The sequence below is a fragment of the Belonocnema kinseyi genome, chromosome 2, assembly GCF_010883055.1.
Source record: "Belonocnema kinseyi isolate 2016_QV_RU_SX_M_011 chromosome 2, B_treatae_v1, whole genome shotgun sequence".
Lineage (NCBI taxonomy): Eukaryota > Metazoa > Arthropoda > Insecta > Hymenoptera > Cynipidae > Belonocnema > Belonocnema kinseyi.
Window position 1 is genome coordinate 38,146,774 of NC_046658.1, and position 17,391 is coordinate 38,164,164.

Sequence of the window (17,391 nt, forward strand, 5' to 3'; positions counted from 1 at the left end):
TACACGTTTAATCTTGATTTATATCATTATATCTCTTGAGCCAATTTAAATCATTTAAGAACACAAAGTATATTAAAGAAATGTAAGCAATAAATATATCTTTTAAAATTAAATTTCTGAATGTGAAATACCTTAAGTTATCTACCAGGCCAAAATATTATATATAGTTTTTATATATAGCGTGAAGTTTTATATAGAATATTCATTTGTTTTATACATTTTTTGTATAAAATAAATGAATATTATATATAAAACTTCACACTGTATTTAAATAACATATAATTTTTCCGCCTGGGTATGTGAACTTCAAAATGAATATCAGTGTTTCAAAAACAAACGCCTGGATAATATTGGTTACCCCCGAGGTTACCGCGAGTGTTTGGCACAAAATTGCCAAAGAAACTTTTCAAAATGTTTTTTCATAAGCCGAAAAGGATATGTTGCGTGTTTTAAAATGTTTTGACACTCTAAAATATGCATTTCTTGGTTTGTAAAAATACAGGTTAAAAGGTTTCTTTGGCAATTTCAAACCAAACCTCCAGTCGACTCAGGTGGGTTTTATAGAAAACGGCTCAATTATGTATCAATTATATTTTTAAAGTTTGAAGAAAGTATGATCAGAATATTTTAAAAAATACAAAAACCCAGACGGAAAAATTATATAGTTTATATATAGTGTGAAGTTTTATATATACTATTCATTTTTTTCATACAAAAAATGTATAAAACAAATGAATATTATATATAACACTTTACACTATATATAAACTATAATATATTTCCGCCTAGGCATCTTTGTTTACGTAACTTAAAATTATATAAAAAGTTTGGCAATAATAGAAAATAATATAGCATTTATGTACATAATAATTTAATCTTTCAACATTATTGTAAATACATTTGTAATAAAAGGAGGTATAATCTACTATTTAAATATATTTAACCTTTAATATAATTCTACTAATTATAACTCTAGTTTTTAAATGTTTAACTTTTCTTAAATCGAATTTTGGTATTTTTTGCTAATAAACGGTGTATTTTCCGAATAAAGATGGAGACTCTCCAATGTTGTTCCTTGAAGGATAAAACAATAGATCGAAATAAACCAGTCCAATAGTATTGAGAACAATGTTTCTTTTTTCAAAGAGGAAATATCAGTGTCTGGTTTTTATTTCAGTTTGTAACAAATAATCACAATTATTTGCTTTTTTAGTTTATAAGTTCGTAAGGCCTTGTATTCGATGATTTTTTAAATTATTTACCAGCTGAATTGATGATTTATTAAATTTAGGAAATAAAATGACAATATTGAGTGAGCGTGATTAAATAAATATAAAGTTCTTTTTTAAATATCGCCTTGAGAGTTTCACGCGGGAAAAGATTCCGTTAAATCAAGAAAATATTTGGCCAAATTAACAAAACGAATCTACCAAGAACTGGTTAATTGTAGCAAACGAGTTTGGCCTACCACCGAAAATTTCACTCACTTAACCAATTTTTTCTAATAAACCAAATTAAGTCAAACAAATGATTTTATAGAATGGAAAATATTTTTCCGAGTGTGTTGGATAAACGCGGTCAGTTTGCATATTTAGAAGTAATTTGATCTTCGCATGAAGGAAAATTATATTTTTGTATGGTTCAACTTACCTGTGAGGCATATTTTGTCGATACACTGATTTTGTGATCCTTTCCGAACTGGAAAGATACCTTATCCTTGGGGTTTTCTAAATCCATGATCTTTTTGGTGACTGGACGTTGTTGGCTCTTTAAAAGTGGATCTATTTGTTTATAGTCTGGACCTAATTCTTTACCGAGGGGGTCATAGATCTGCGACCTATTAAGCGCGTTTTGATGATTGTTCCTCAGGTTCTCCGCATAATAGTGATTAGGTTTTTGATTCTCATTGCTCGTCGATTTTTTTTGGTCGACAAGTAGAGTAATTTGGCTGTTGAATGGACTCACGTTCGTCAAGAGGGTTGTATTCGAGGCACAGTCCAGGCCCAGGTTCGAACTCGCAGTAGATGATCGTGATGGAATCAAAGGCACCCTCTTGTAATTTGGCAGGATCGCTCGCTCCTGTAACCAAACAACCTCTAATTCGTTACATTTCCTTCTCTTAATTATTACGTGAAACGAAAAAGAAGTTTGCATTGATCGCGGCTAATAAAATTCTACAGAAAAAAATAATCAAAAATCTCCGGTTCAAAATTTTAATGACGATCACTTCCACAAGTGCATGTTAGAAAGAAAACTTCTTTTCTCAAGTGTTACAGGCTATAGATCGGTTATTCACTGGACAAAGTTTTGTCAGCAGAATAGAATTAATTTTATTTAAGTTATACTTGCATGCAGTAGCATACCAAATTTAATCTAAAACAGAAAATTGAAAAGTGATCAATTCTTTCTAGGTTTTGAGTGTTCTAAATCTGAGTGATATGAATTTTGTTAATGAATTTTCTTTGTTATTCTACTGCTCAGGATTAGTATATACTTTAGAATATTTTAATAACTTTTGTATTTGAAAAGTAAACTAAACCCGACCAGTGGAGGAATTTCGTTAATATTCTTGATGTCTGGAATGACGCAAATCTAATCAAGGTTATTAGGACGCGATAAAAGCTTGAGAAATCGGGCATCTTCTCTCTACGAAGTCTGATTGCCACCAGAATATACTGGACTTCAATTCTTCTTATTTTGTTCCCAATATCTCGCAAAGAGAAAGATGTAAACAAGAGTCGTCTCAGCGTCAAAAGTCATTTGTTGGATTTTGACTTGCACGTGATATAATAGATCAAAAATGCACTTAGAAACATTTCAATTATATAATACTTCAGTTTATTTACGTAAGATTCCCGATTTCTCAATAAAGAATGAGTATGGTTGCGCATAAGATTCTACGTGATTTCTTTTGTTACTAACGTGAATCTTCATCGTGCAACGGCAACATTAATACTGGATGAGATCCGCTGTTTTGATGAGGGAAAAACATGATTTTGTAGATTACACGCCTCTGGCCCTTTGGCTCAGACTGATTTTTTTCACTTATATATAGAAAACTTTCCTGAGTCTGGAAGCAGTAAAACAGATTAATGATAAGAAAATACAGGGAAAATCAGTGGAGAAACTGTTTTACGCTCAAATAAATCTAAGACACTTTATCCATACTAAATTTTGTATTTATCTGTGAATAATGGAAAGTTCTAGATCTATTTCAATTTGCGTAAAATGTAGCTGGGTAGGTAATTAGGAATTAAAGCGATGATTGATGCATGATGTTCACTAATTAATATTGAAAGACATACACGATCCTGGTACACATAAAATCAATTCCATAATTATAAAATAGATAGTTTAGATCTTTTGAAAATAAGTGATAAGTAATATTTCGTCGAAAGTACGCACAGTAAGCTGGTTTTTTTGTTCTACGGATTCCGAGTAAATTTGATTTTATTTTTGAGGAGAGTAAATTGTGATTTTTAAGGAAAATATGCATATGTTAAATCATATCGGAAGAAATAAAAGAGGATTACAAAATTGATACTTCCTCAATTAGAATCCTTTCTATACCAGAAATGTGAATGTGATATTGCAAAACTTTTTATTGAATATTTTTTCACTAGAGGAAAACATACCCCAGCTTTAGCCGAAACCTTTAATTAACTTACACGTTTTATGATCAGCTCTTTTCGTGACTATTGACACTTATAACTAATCGAATGAGTAGATAATTCAAATATTTGGATGTACAATTGTACAGAAATCACTCTCGTATACCGAAATTGATGGAGACAATGAAACACGAGGAACAATAATGAGGGGGTGAGATGATAATGTCGGAGTATTTATACGGGTGATTTATCGGAATTGCGTTGGTTTTAAGAGATTACCGAATGATGAACCAATAAGAAAAAGGAAGGAAGCGAGAAATGTAAGTATTGGTTAAATGATTAGTTGACTTTTCTTCTACTTTACCGATAACCTCTCTGAACTTTATAATTAAACTTTGAGTTCCATTGCATTCGCAAACACTCAGCTTCTTTTGTCGTAGTAGAAAATTGTCAATGGTAACCATTAGAATGTCATTATTGTCACACATTAATGTCAAGCAAGGCCTAAAGTTTATACAATTTTTATTACAATCAGTCTATAGAAAAACGTGCTTGGTTAATGGATAATTGAATAAGTAAACAATGTTCTGATTTAAATTTCGAGTGTGGATATTGGTATGTGTGGATATATGTGGAATGTGGATATTGGTATATGTGGTATGAGTGGATATTAGTCAGTTTTACCCTGGAAGCCTTTTGGTTGCTTCAATGAAGCATTGTAAGAATTGCGAGATTGGGGGATTTATTTTTCAAGTTGGGCGTCTTGGGCAACTCCATTTGAAAACCCTGGACACTGCGTATTATTCATTTGGATATTGCAGAATGGTTTTAATAAAGAAATCATATATTTTAGTTATACGTTTAGAAGATATTAGGATTTATGTGTTTTGGATACTGCAATGAAGTAATACATATTCGGTAAATCATATAGTAATTAATACATACTAATATAACTTAATAGATAAATAAATAGACAACAAAACTCTTGCAAACTTCGTGTTCTGGTGTATTCTATAAGACGACATTTATACTTGAAACAACAGAATATATGACGTGAACTAGATAAGGAATCTGTGACAGATATTCCTTTCCAAGAATCCCTCGAAAGTGCAAGAATTACAGCAATTGAGGTCAGGACTACATTTGAATAAAGATTTTACCAGTTACTAGCTATGAAGGCTTTTAACTACATAATCTTTTGAAACCGAAAACTTAATTTAAAATAAAAACTCTTTTTATTTTTATTATATACGTAAAATGCATTGAAAAAATATATAATTTCGAATGTAAATCCTGACGGAAATGTATTTTCACAATAAAATATAATAAAGTGGTATATACTACGTAGAATAATTTTTGAATAGTAATTTTCTTTACAAATTTCTAATTAATTGGTAAAACTGTAGGGGCGATTAAAAAAATACGTTATATATTTTTCAGGGACTTTAAATACCACCCCCCCCCCCCCCCCCCCTACCCGGTAGGTGCTTTTTCCATTGCACTTAAAATGGAGAATGACACCTTAAAAGTGCCTCCCCTCCCCTTAACGTATCGCGTATTTTGTAAATTACCCCGTACGAATTCTAGTAAAAAATTGTAGTTGCTGGTATAATATACTTGTAGTTCTGTACAATTTGAAGCGGTTAAAAAAAACTACTTCCGATTTTTATATTGTTCGAATTTATTAAGTCCATGTCATATTTAACCGATTTCTACCTTATCTTTTTTGTAAAACAACTCATCTCCACACGAAATAGGATCGAGTTAAGAATTATTGTAAGTTAAATAAATGACACTAAATGACACTAAGGGACGTTCCTATGATATGTTCAGACATCACCTCGGAAAAATGCCTAAATTTTCCGAAAAAATAACTACAGTAAAATTTTTTTTATAAGCAAGCTTCGCTATGGAGTCCTTTTTGATATATCAAAATCTCTAGAACAGGTAAATTACCAAATCAGTTTTTTTATTTTTATTTTTATTATTTTTTTTAACATATCCAAAAGTTACTTTTGCATGGATGTATCATTCCCGTTTAATTGGTAGCAGAATTTTCATCATGAGACAGAAAGTGCACAAAATTATGAGAAAAGCTGAACAAAATAACCTGCTATCTTTAATAGGTTCCAAATTATGGTTTAAAAAATACCTACTGTTTACTTTTAAACCTGATCACTGTATGGAAGAGTTCTCAGCAGTTGAGTAACAGTAGACTTAATTTGTTGTAATTTCAAAAAGAAAAATTTCCTACCTTTAATAGGTAGTAAGTTATAGCCTCTCAAAATTCACCACTTCTGTCTGCTTGCAGGGGCAAAAAACTAGAGTTCCATTTTTTCATAATAAATCATCCGAGGTTCAATTGCCAGAGGATGAAAAAAGTGCATAAAAACCTGCTTAAATAAATAAAAGAAAGTCCTCTAGTCCAAATTTTTTATAATTTTCGTGATTTAAAAAATTCCATTTTTTGTGCATTGTGTACATGAGTTTCTCAGTGTATTTTTTTAGCAGTGCTTGTTTTTATTCTCAGTTCTGCATATAATTCTAGGATTTCTGATCTTTTAAATTAGTCAAATCCAGTTTCTCCGACCGATTCCGTAATTGAGTAATTAACATTTTTTTCATTTTCAATTCTATATGCTCAATTACTCATCACCTTCCACATCTTCCACCTTCCTCGCTGGTATGACATAATTATTATTTGCATTTTACTTATACACGGGTGAACCCGGTTTTTCATCATAGCCACGGACTACATTCAGAAAAAAGTTTGGTTGATTCAACACAAATTTGTTTGGATCAAAGAAATAAATACATTGCTATATGGCCAATCAAATGTTTGGTTGAGTCAACCAAATTTTATGGTTAAAAGTTTGGTTGATTAAAATAAATATTTTTGTTGATCCAACCAAATATTTGGGTTGATCCAATCAATTATATTGGTTGATACAAACAAATATTTTGTTTGAATCAACAACCATCGTATCAACGGCCGTACAAAATGTATGGAAAAAGACCTTCTATGTAATCAAAACTTTTGATAAGAATCATTTACAGTATCTGAAAGCCGTACTTTTACAAAATATGACTGAAAGACTTTTTCCATACATTTGTTTGGGGTTCTTGCACCCTGCCCTGTGAACTAAAGGTTGTACTAACATTCAAAATCTTCTTGACGTGTGTCGTTGAATCGGCCAAATTATCTCGTAACTTTAACCAAATCATTTTCTAATAAATGATATATTCCGCTAAATGCATTTATTTGGTTCGTTGTGTTTTCTAAATACAACCAAAGGTTTATTTTAGCTGACCAAATTTGTTAGTTTCAACATACAAAGTAGGTTGAACAAACTGTTTTGTTGAATCAACTCAATCTTTTCTCTGAGTGTAAGTCTAATGAGATGAGGGTGTTATAAGTGAATTTCATACAATCTTTGAAATATTTTGTGTTGACGTTGTAGTTAAAAAATTATGAGCATGGTGTAGTTTGGAGTTTGTCTTTTATCGTTGTTATCCTTACACAGCGGCCGCGAGCGTTGGAGGTGACAACAATCGTCTCTGGATGTTTCTTTGTTAGTCGCTTGCTTCCTGATGATATAGAAAGTTTCTTACAGTGCAACGGGTGTTACCTAAATGTTGAATACGTTCAGTGCACATTGCCTGTAGCCGAAATCACAATAGGGCAAATAGACACATATTTGAAATTCCTCCATATTGTCTTCAATTCATGCCTTAACTTGCTATGCTTATGGATCTTGGTTGTATAAGTTGCCTTCAAGTTCCGGTTAAATGGATAAGTAATATGGATCATTTAGAGTTTAGACACTTCCAGCTTTTTTTACGCATTACGATGTCAGGTCGATTGGCTTGGATATATTGAGTCACCTCTATCGTACACAGAAAAAACTGGGGGTTCACTAAAGTTGCGGCTCAAATAAAAGTTAATACATGTTTCCTTGAAGGTAAAAATCATGTTATTAGTTTTAAAATATGTCGAAGTGTGCAAAGCGAAAAATGCGTCCTTTATAAATAGGCTCAATTATAATTGTGTTCCTTTAGATCGCCAACTGAGAGATTATTTAGAGCTTGTCTATCGTTTTGGGTTCCTTTTTCAGTAAGTGGGGTTCATTTTTGTTGCAGCTCATTTGAAACCAAAAATGGGTTCTAATGGAAACCCCAGTTTTTTGTGTGTGAAATTCCAATAAAAATTCCTGGCAACCCTGTCCTTAATCATAATGACTAATCCTTCCACAAGCAGGAAAAAATTCTGCTAAGGTTACAGGATTTTCAGTTAAAATAGGGACAGCATACATTTTTCTGTAAAGATTACCGATTTTTTGCAGAGTTTACAAAATTTTCAGTTATTTGATAAATTTACGGATGTTTTCTATAAAATTTACTGAATTTTTGTGTCAAATTAACATCTTTAAATTGTAAAATTAAAAATTTGGTAGATGTTACAGAAAATATCCGAAAATTTATAAAATAACTGAAAATTTGTTAAACTCAGCAGAAATATTAAACTTTACTATAGTAAAGTTTCATATCTCAATATTTTTATATTTAGAATTTTTAATACTCTTTCATTTTAATATCAAAATATTCCAGCCTAATATCTAGATCGTTGTCTTATAGTTAAAAATCCAGATTTTGAGTCTTAACATCCATTTGTCTCTGTCGGAATTTAGGCCGATACCTTCTTTCAAAAATTTATAAATACCTTACAGCTATAATTGCAGATAAGGTATATTCTCCCTGCGACGAGAATGACATCCTAACATAAGAACAAAAAGGATGTTGTCAAACTCGCGAAGCAGTAATGTTCCACTGTCGACGAGAAAATGATAGGCATCTGCCTTTGAAGCTTAATAAATCAGCCAAAAAAAAAAATGCTAGTGCAATACATATATTATCATGTATTATCTTCAGTTCCAATAAAGATATTAAAGCGATTCTAACTGCAAAGGATAGGCTCTGTAATTATTTTCAGTTGCCCGGAAGGATGTGATAGTCCTATTTTTTGTGAAATACGCGATATTTGGTGACATTTTTTGTTGTTGTTGGAAAGCAACTGTCAGAAAGCAGGGGGGACCCTTTTTTTATTGCCGTCGCTCGTGTCGTAAAAATTCCCCTCCCCCTGCTTTCTGACACTTGCTTTCCAACAACAACAAAAAATGTCTAAAAATATCGCGTATTCGCCAGTTGAAAGTCAACTGATGATTATAACATGACTTTAAGTAACGCACTTGGTTGAAAGTCAACTGCTTTATGTACGTAAAATGTACTTTATAGGTTAATTTAAGACAGAAAGATTGTTGACTTTTCGTCAACGCGTGCATGTGAAATTAAACTTATAGGTTAATTTAAGTCAGCTGATTGTTGAAATTCATAAAATCTATGCGCTATCGTTCAGTTATTAGGAACATGAAATTAATATAAAATTAAAAATTGAATAATTTTAGGAAATAAATATTTTTTTTTAAGTGTGAGAATTTAATAAGTTATTGATTTATGCCTAATGAATCAAGTTGTTTTATCGTCCAAGTCAATGAGATTAATAGAAGGGAAAAAAACTTAATGACACTAAACAAGGAACTTATATTAATTTCAAGCTATCAGGTGCAGACGTGAATCTTCTTTTTTTTTATATCTTTTTTTATCACATATGTACGACTATTCTAGTCATAATCCAAATCTGTTATAGATCTGAGTACATATATCAAAATATGAAACGTTGACGAAACGACTATACCATGAGCTCAGTGTTGATCGATACTATCCAGCCAGCGCTATCGACAACATATTGGCTACTCTCAGCTGCTCTCTTGGCACCTCTTCTAAAGTCGACGAAATCCTTTTTAGTGTTTGCGCATCGCCGCATCGAATTTGGCGCACGCCTTTCTGCCAGCACAAATTAAACTTCAGAGCGTGCAAATGAAAATCATCCTAAACTCAACATACCTGTCAGTTAATAACCATATTACTCGTATATTAGATAGGAGACACTGCACTTAAGTTCCATTTCTGGTTAAAATTAAGTGATTTACGTAATTTAATGTAAAATTGAAATTCATCTACATAAAAATTCATCATCTTGTATTACTGTGATCATATGAGAAGTTGTATGTTCCGGAAACTACGATCATGGTTCCTTAAAGAAACCGATCCTGACGCAAGCGGAACGTATACGTAGTCAATTCCTGCTCCTTTCATCCTAGAAGGTAAGCAAGAACGGTGAATTTACGCGAGATACTTCGTATTTATCTATTATTTACTATTATTATTTATTTAATTTTTTTCTTATCTAGTTAGTATACCTACGCAGGGAGAAATTTACTACCGGCACAGTACCACGCCAGTAACGCCGGTCGCAATTCGGTACTGGCGCGGTACTGTTACAATATTGGCAGGACTATTGGTTTTATACCGGTAAAACCCCTAATGATAACAATGTTCTGTACTGACTTGCAGTATTTAGTCAGCACTGGGCTAGTACTTACATTTGGTACTAGTGCGGTACCCTCTGTTAGTACTGGCTCAGTACAAGCTCAACCAATACTGCAAACTCGGCGAGGTACTGACCTATACAACTCGGCCAGCACTGAAGTTCACCACTGGGCCACTACTGCAGATTAGTACTGGGCAGGTACTGGTCAGGCTTCAAGTGATAACGTAGGTATCCCAGGTAGAAATACACCAGCGGCCCAGTACTGGCCCAGTACCGCCTTCCGGAGTTCCAGTACTGGCTGGCTGTGCTTGTCCAATACTATGCAGTACTGGGGCAATACTGGCAAACTGCTGGCGTACGGAAACGCCGGAGTTAATTTTAAAAATGGTACAAAATTATTTAATTGTTCTAAAGACCATCCATTCATCGTCATACGTCTGCATATCGTCCGAATATTATTTATAATTACAAAAATATAATTTTCAAACTATTTGTTTAATTTGAACATCAACTATTCCTATAATCTAAAGATATAACAAAATAGGTATTTAAAAAATAAAGAATAATTGACTGCGATTATTTTGTCAATACATGTTAATGGCACTGCTTAGAATGAATACATATTTTACATCTTTAAACATTAAATTACAAATAAAATTTCTAACGCTACAGAGTTTCGAATCTACATCTATATAGCTAAATCTATAGCCTAGCAGTCGAGAGTGCTAACCACTGCGTTAAACCGAAAAGTTGAAACTATGAAAAAGCCATCCGCATAAGCTACAGTTCAGAAAAGTTAAAACAACAATCTTTCAACCCTTTTTTCTCGCTAATCTTTTTATCATTATACGACATCAAATAGATATAAAATAAACTAACTGTTCACGGAAATATACATAAAATAATTTTTAATAAATAATTTAAATCGACTACAATTTTTCTTCGTGTAATATTTTATTTGTTCGCGTTGCGCAACAATTTTTTTAATAAAAATTTTCTTTAAACCTTCGTGTGAAATTTTGCTTTTTAGGTGTTTTAGACTATTCTAAAACGATTAAGGCATATATCCAATGTAATTTTTTCTGAACATTTAAAATTTTTCATGAAAGTGGAACTTAGAATATTTTCCTTAAAAAAGTAATAGAAAAGAAATGTTTTCACCATAATTGTATAGTCAATTTCTCGACATTTCAAAACACCCTGAACACATTTATAGACGTGTTATTTTTAAGTCTATTTTTGTACTACTGGCATAGTACCGCCCCGGTCGTGCAGCCAACGTTCTGCCAGTACTAGGCGAACAACCGGCTCTCTGTACTGGTGGACAGTACTGGGCCAGTACTGCACCGGTGGTGAACTCCGACACACTACCTACATTTCCACCTGGGATGTACTGACTTGCAGTACCGGGCCAATGAATAACTTTGGTACTGGGCCAGTATATACTGTTGTTGCTGGCGCGGTAAGGCTAAATGCCCTGATGATATTTAAATTTTGTACTGATCTGCAATACTAGGCCAATACAGTAGTACATCATTATGATGCCAACCGTGGGTTGAACTCTTGTGTCAGTATTTGACCAGTAATACTTATCAGTACTGCGCCAGTAGTAGACCCAGTATCAAGCCAACCACTGATCGGTTTTTAATCAGAACTTGAAGTTGGTATATGGCCAGTAGTACGCCAATCAGTGATGAAACGCTGGTACCGGTATTTCACCAGTAATGCATATTACTCCTCAGCCAGTAGTAGACCAGAATGATTCCAACCGTTGGTGGAACTCTTGTGTCAGTATTTGTCCAGTAATACGTACCAGTACTACGCCAGTAGTATACCAGTATCACGCCAACCGTTGGCGGAACTCCTGTGTCGGTATTTCATCGGTGGTGACGGTCAGTACTGAGCCAGTTGTAAACCATTATGGCGCCAACCGTTGGTGTAATTCTTGTGGCAGTATTCTACCAGTAATGACAGTCAGTGCTGAGCCAGTTGTAACCCAATACTATGCCGATGGTTGGCACAGTACTAACAGCCATTACTGATATTTATTCTGTATTACAACTGGCGCGGCACTGCGCCGATCGTGAACTCTGGCTAATATCCGACTTTTCCCCCTGGGTATATATAATTAGAAGTATCTAGCTAGTATACCTTTAAGCCATATCCCTTTCGGGGTAGCGTTACTCACTCGGTGCTAGTCGGGGATCAGGTAGTTAGTATGGGGAAAGTGATGAAGAGAATGGTACAAGGTGGTATAAGGGAGGATAGATTTTTAGATTAATCTATGATTCACATGTTGTTTATTTACATAATATGTCAAAACCCCAAAAAACTAAAAATTTCATTTTTTTCGTGCATTAAGTCCAAAACTGTCAATCGTAGGGTAAAATCATATTGAAAATAAAATATGTATTTTTTAAATATCTACAACATTTCTTTTAAGATTTTTTTATAAATTTCTATTATTGACTGAAACAAACTATCATATTTGAGATCAGCGCGTCCAAATACATAGGTATACGGAGTTTCAAATTCATCGAAGATAATCGTTTTTCGAAAGTCTACCCCTCATGAATGCCATGAATTCCTTAAATTTCCTGAATTCCGTAATTTCCGCGAATTCCCTGAATTACTTCAATTCCGTGAATTCCATTAATTGCTTCAATTCCGTAAATTCCGTAAAATCCTTGATTTCCATTAACTGTTCAAATTTCGCGAATTACGTGAATAGTTTGAATTTCTTAAATTACGTGTGTCCCGTGTATTTCTTGAATTTTTTGAATTCCTAGAATTCTTTAAATTTCGTAATATACGTGAACTCCGCAAATGGCTTGAATTCCTTGAATTTCTTGAATATCCTAAATTCTCTAATTTCCGTAAATTACTTGAATTCTTTGAATTAGTAAAATTCCTTGAATACTTCAATTCCATGAAGTCCTTGGATTTTCTAAGTTTCGTAATATTCGTGAATTACTTGAATGCCGTGAATTCCTTAAATTCCACGAATGGCTTGAATTCCGTGATTTGCATGAATAGCTTGAATTCCGAAAAATACGTAAATCCCTTGTATTTTTTCAATCGTTTGAAATCCGTGAATTTCTTTAATTCCTTTAATTTTCTGAATTCCCTAATTTGCATGAATTCTTGAATTCCGTGAAGTGCTTGAATTCCACAAATTTCGTGAATTTCACGAATTGCTTTAATTCCGTGAATTTCTTGAATTCTTTCATTTCCATGAATTTCTTGAAATCCTGGAATTCCGTACATTCCTTGAAATCCGTGAATTACAAGTATTTGAAAATATTATATTAAACCAGAGAATAATAATTACTGAGCCTTTCTGCTGTTTGCCGTGTAAGTACGCGTACTAAAAAGAGGAGTAAATTTAAAAAATGGAGTGGTTCTTTCAGACGAAAAACGCGAGGGTGGTCGCTTTAGAGTTTAGACGATTACTCCAAGAGAGATTTTTTTTAACATGCAGGTATCGATCTGTTGCTTTTTCAAAAATGGTTATTATTTTTAATGATAAGTTATAATAGAGTAATTAAACATAAGCCTGATAGTAAGTGTGATATTAGTTTTCTGTTTTTCTTTTCATTGTGAAATACGAAAATTTATTAACAGTTCGAGTTTAGTTGGACAGGTTGCTGGTTAAAGAAGTTGACAACAAAAATTTGAATGTCTTTGGATAATCATTTGGTTGAAATCAATAATAATTTATTTTGTAAATATTAGTGTTCCGAGGGTAAAATTAACAAAACAAGTCAACCAAAAATGTATGTAGATTGAAGAAAAAAGTTTAGTCTATTCAACACAAATAATATTTCGTAAATTAACAAAAACTTTTTCTGTATTTTTTAAAATAATTTTGGACGTCGCACTCTTTAAATGATGTTTTTTAAACAAATTTTCATTATGTGAAGTTGAGTCAAGAGAATGCTCAAATTCTTGTTTTTCGATCAATATACTCGTACATCACCACCGCTTGACGACTTACGAATCGACCTCGGAATGGACTCATGTATTTCCGGAAGCCTGCGTAAGAAATTTGTTTCAAGTAGAATGCTCTGGATCAAAAACCTCCCATTCCACTGCGTCCTTCGCTGCTGAAATTTTGCTAGCTTTTCTTCGTTTGTCATGTGATGTCATCTTTTTTATACAATGTGGCTTATCGCATTTCTAATCTTCTTCGAATCAAGATAAAAAATTTATTCCCGATAAGATCATGATACTTTTTGAAATAGTCGGACCTACTGTTATACACATACATGCCTTAATATTAGTATATGCCATGTATACATATTTTCTGGAACTGACACTTATATAGTGAGAAACTTTTGGTTGTAAAATTTGGAATTATAATTATTTATTTTTATTTATTTACAAGAGTTCGATGGCAATTTAGGATGTAGCGGGGAAAATAGTATTATTGCCACACCGATAAGAAGAAATACTTTTTCCATATCAATTATAAGTATACTACAAATTTAATAAATGCCATTTAGAGTTACAAAAGATTAATATTTTTGATAGTAGATTAAAGTTAAGAAAAAGTGGCATTAAAGAATTAAGTAATAAAACTGTTGTTGCAATAACTATGAGTTCAATAACGTAAATTGCAAAATACGTAAAAAAAATTACCATTTTCAATTTAAAGTTGCAATGAGAGGAAAAACATTGTAATATAGATTCTTTGTGCAAATCCTCATTTAAAATAGGAAATTGAGTGCCGAATAAGGTCATATGCCCCTAGGTTCATCCGGATGATCAAAAATTGATGAATTTCTTAATTTTTTGTTTATCGCAGGAAAATATTTCTGTTCGGCTGCCTTGGAGACCAGTGTTCGATTCCTGCTAGCTTTGATTTGTTCTAACACGATTCGTTCTCTTTCAGCTTAGAATAAGATATCAATATCTAATTTTATGTTAAATGTATAAAATTAATAATAGGTAGAACTGTAATATACCGAGTGGGCTACTTTAATTTACACACGCAAATATCTTATTTGGTAAGCCAGATACGAAAAAATTGCGTGGACAAAAGTTGTTCAAGACGATGGGTTCCATCTGACTGTACTAATAACTGTGACCTTGGGGTCAATTTTCAAAGTAATTTGGATGTCGCAGTCAGTTTTTTAAACGGTAATCCCTATTTTTGACACCGGATTCGGAAAGAGCGAAAAATTTTTCGTCCGAAAATATCATTTTTAATTTGATGAAGTGACCTTCAGAAGGTCAAGGTTAAATGTTGAAAAATCGTACAGAAGCTTTTTTCTTTTAATTTTTTAGGATTTATGGGCGAACAAATGTTTGGGATGCTTGTTTACCGTGACTCCCCTTGCCTCAAGATCGTGGGTTCCCAAGCCTGCCCAAACATTTGTTCGTCCATAAATCCTCAAAAGTTCAAAGAAACCAGCTTCTGCACGATTTTTCAACATTTAACCTTGACCTTCTGAAGGTCACTCTAAGTTTGGGTAAGTTGTTTAAAATGTAAATGTAAGTATTCCTAAACTTAAGACAAGTTAACACAATTTTGTTTCGGCTTAATTTTTCTATAGATGTCAAACATCAGCAGCGTGTCTAGCGGATTGGGAAATCGAAAAAACTCCGGGAATTTTACTTAAGATTTTCTTATTGTTTAGTCGAGAATTAGAGAGGGAGGGATGAATACTTAAGTATAACACCATAAAAGTTAATTGATCTCTGATATATTCTATATGTGCACATATCAGTATACAATGGACTGTGCCGATCTTAAGTTCTTTTAATGTTAACCATAGCAGATAAAATTTTTTCTCCCTAACAGATTCGAATCTATCAGAATTCTATATACTATGAGCCAGGATGAAGGGCATGTTATCAGTTTTTACATAAGATTTTTCAAAAATACAAATTTCAATGTTTTCTTAGAATTTAAATAAAATCTAATATAATAAACATATTACAAAGTTGGAACAATAAATTTAAATAATTCAAAGACATCTCATCTGTAGGAAAATAATAAAAATCAAATATAGTATATTGTGCAGCGAGTGGGAAAAGTAGGTTATTTCTGATGATTGCGGGTATCAGACTCATTTGAAATTACCTATACTCTGCCCACTAGTTGCACATGATACTTTTTCTCGTAACCATACGGGAAATAAGATTTCAGTGGCATAGGTACAAAAAATTATTCTCATTTAATTATTCTTCTACTATTGCTACACTCATTTCAGAAAAACGTGGACAAAGTACTTTTCCAACAGTAAGCAAATTAAAAAGTGCGGAAAAAGTATTTTTGTCACTGTTGGCAAAGTACTTTGTCCACACTTGTTACATTTCTCAAACGATTGGCTCTTCTTTTCCCATTGCCAAGGACAATGATCGAGAAATCGGTAATTTTTCCCTCTAAACTGGCCAACAAAATCACCTTTCCGTGCTAGCATTGGACAAAAAATTTGTTTTAATGAATTTGATGGAGACCTCATAATTACTCATTTCATATATTTTCCAAAAAATATTTCTTTCAATAGAAAAAATTTATATTTTCCAACTTTTATCAACTTTAAAAAAGTTACACCATTCAAGCAAAAATATTCGCAATAATGGTGATAAGTTACGCGATTCTATATAAACTTCCCTTTAAAATTATCCCAAGAACATTGAAATTTGCACTATTTTTGCAGTATCTTCTTTAAAAAATGTCAAAATAGCTTCATCCTGGCGCATTTGATCGAGAATATCAAAAGCTTTCAATGTAGATAACAGAAAAAATGGTAACTTATATAGATTGCCAAATAGTTGACCAGTTCAAGTACCAGTCATTTTCCACTTTCCTTCAACAAAGTTTCTGAAATTATCGTAGTAATGTACTTATGTCAAAGTAAAATTTAGTATTTTTTCAAGATTCGACATAACGTCGTTTAGAAATTTGAAATAAAAAAGTACGCAAAATGTTTTTTTCACGAAACTGTCCCAACCAACAGAATTTAAAGTGAATAATTTCTGTATAATATTAACCCTATTTTTGAAATATTTAAGGTTCACAGATATAATTTATAGTGATTTGAAAAGGATACCTGTTAAAAGTAGTCCCTCATTTTTTTGTATTGTCGTGCTACTTTACTATTTTAGGTTGATACTCTAAAAAAATTATTCAGCCTATTAATAATCACAGTGAATTCCCGAGATATTATTTTTCTGAAGTTGAATAAAAACGCTGCGTTTTTTTCAAACTTCAGATGAATAATACGAGGGTAGTTCAATAAGTCCTTAGAATGACCAACATATGGCGCGCGAATCGCTCTAAATCATCTGTTTTCAGTCAGCACCACTCCCGACTAGATATAT

At 32.6% G+C, this 17,391-nt stretch overlaps 2 protein-coding genes across 3 annotated transcripts in view; one reads left to right on the forward strand and one right to left on the reverse strand.

Moving 5' to 3' along the window:
• LOC117167836 (RING-box protein 2) overlaps window positions 1-17,391 on the forward strand; it is a 108,130-nt gene that overhangs the window by 39,323 nt on the left and 51,416 nt on the right. The window lies entirely within an intron of this gene.
• The window catches only part of LOC117167835, a 26,806-nt gene continuing 10,398 nt past the window's right edge, over window positions 984-17,391 (reverse strand). Inside the window, exons 2-3 of one of the 2 annotated variants that reach the window (XM_033353039.1) lie at window positions 1,651-2,079; window positions 984-1,074 (exon numbers count right to left, since the gene is read on the reverse strand). In XM_033353039.1, coding sequence (XP_033208930.1) covers window positions 988-1,074; window positions 1,651-2,079 — 516 coding nt within the window. In that variant the 3' untranslated portion in view covers window positions 984-987. Of the gene's footprint in view, window positions 1,075-1,650; window positions 2,080-3,668; window positions 3,815-17,391 lie in introns of those variants that run through there. The other variant, XR_004466438.1, reaches the window with a different exon arrangement.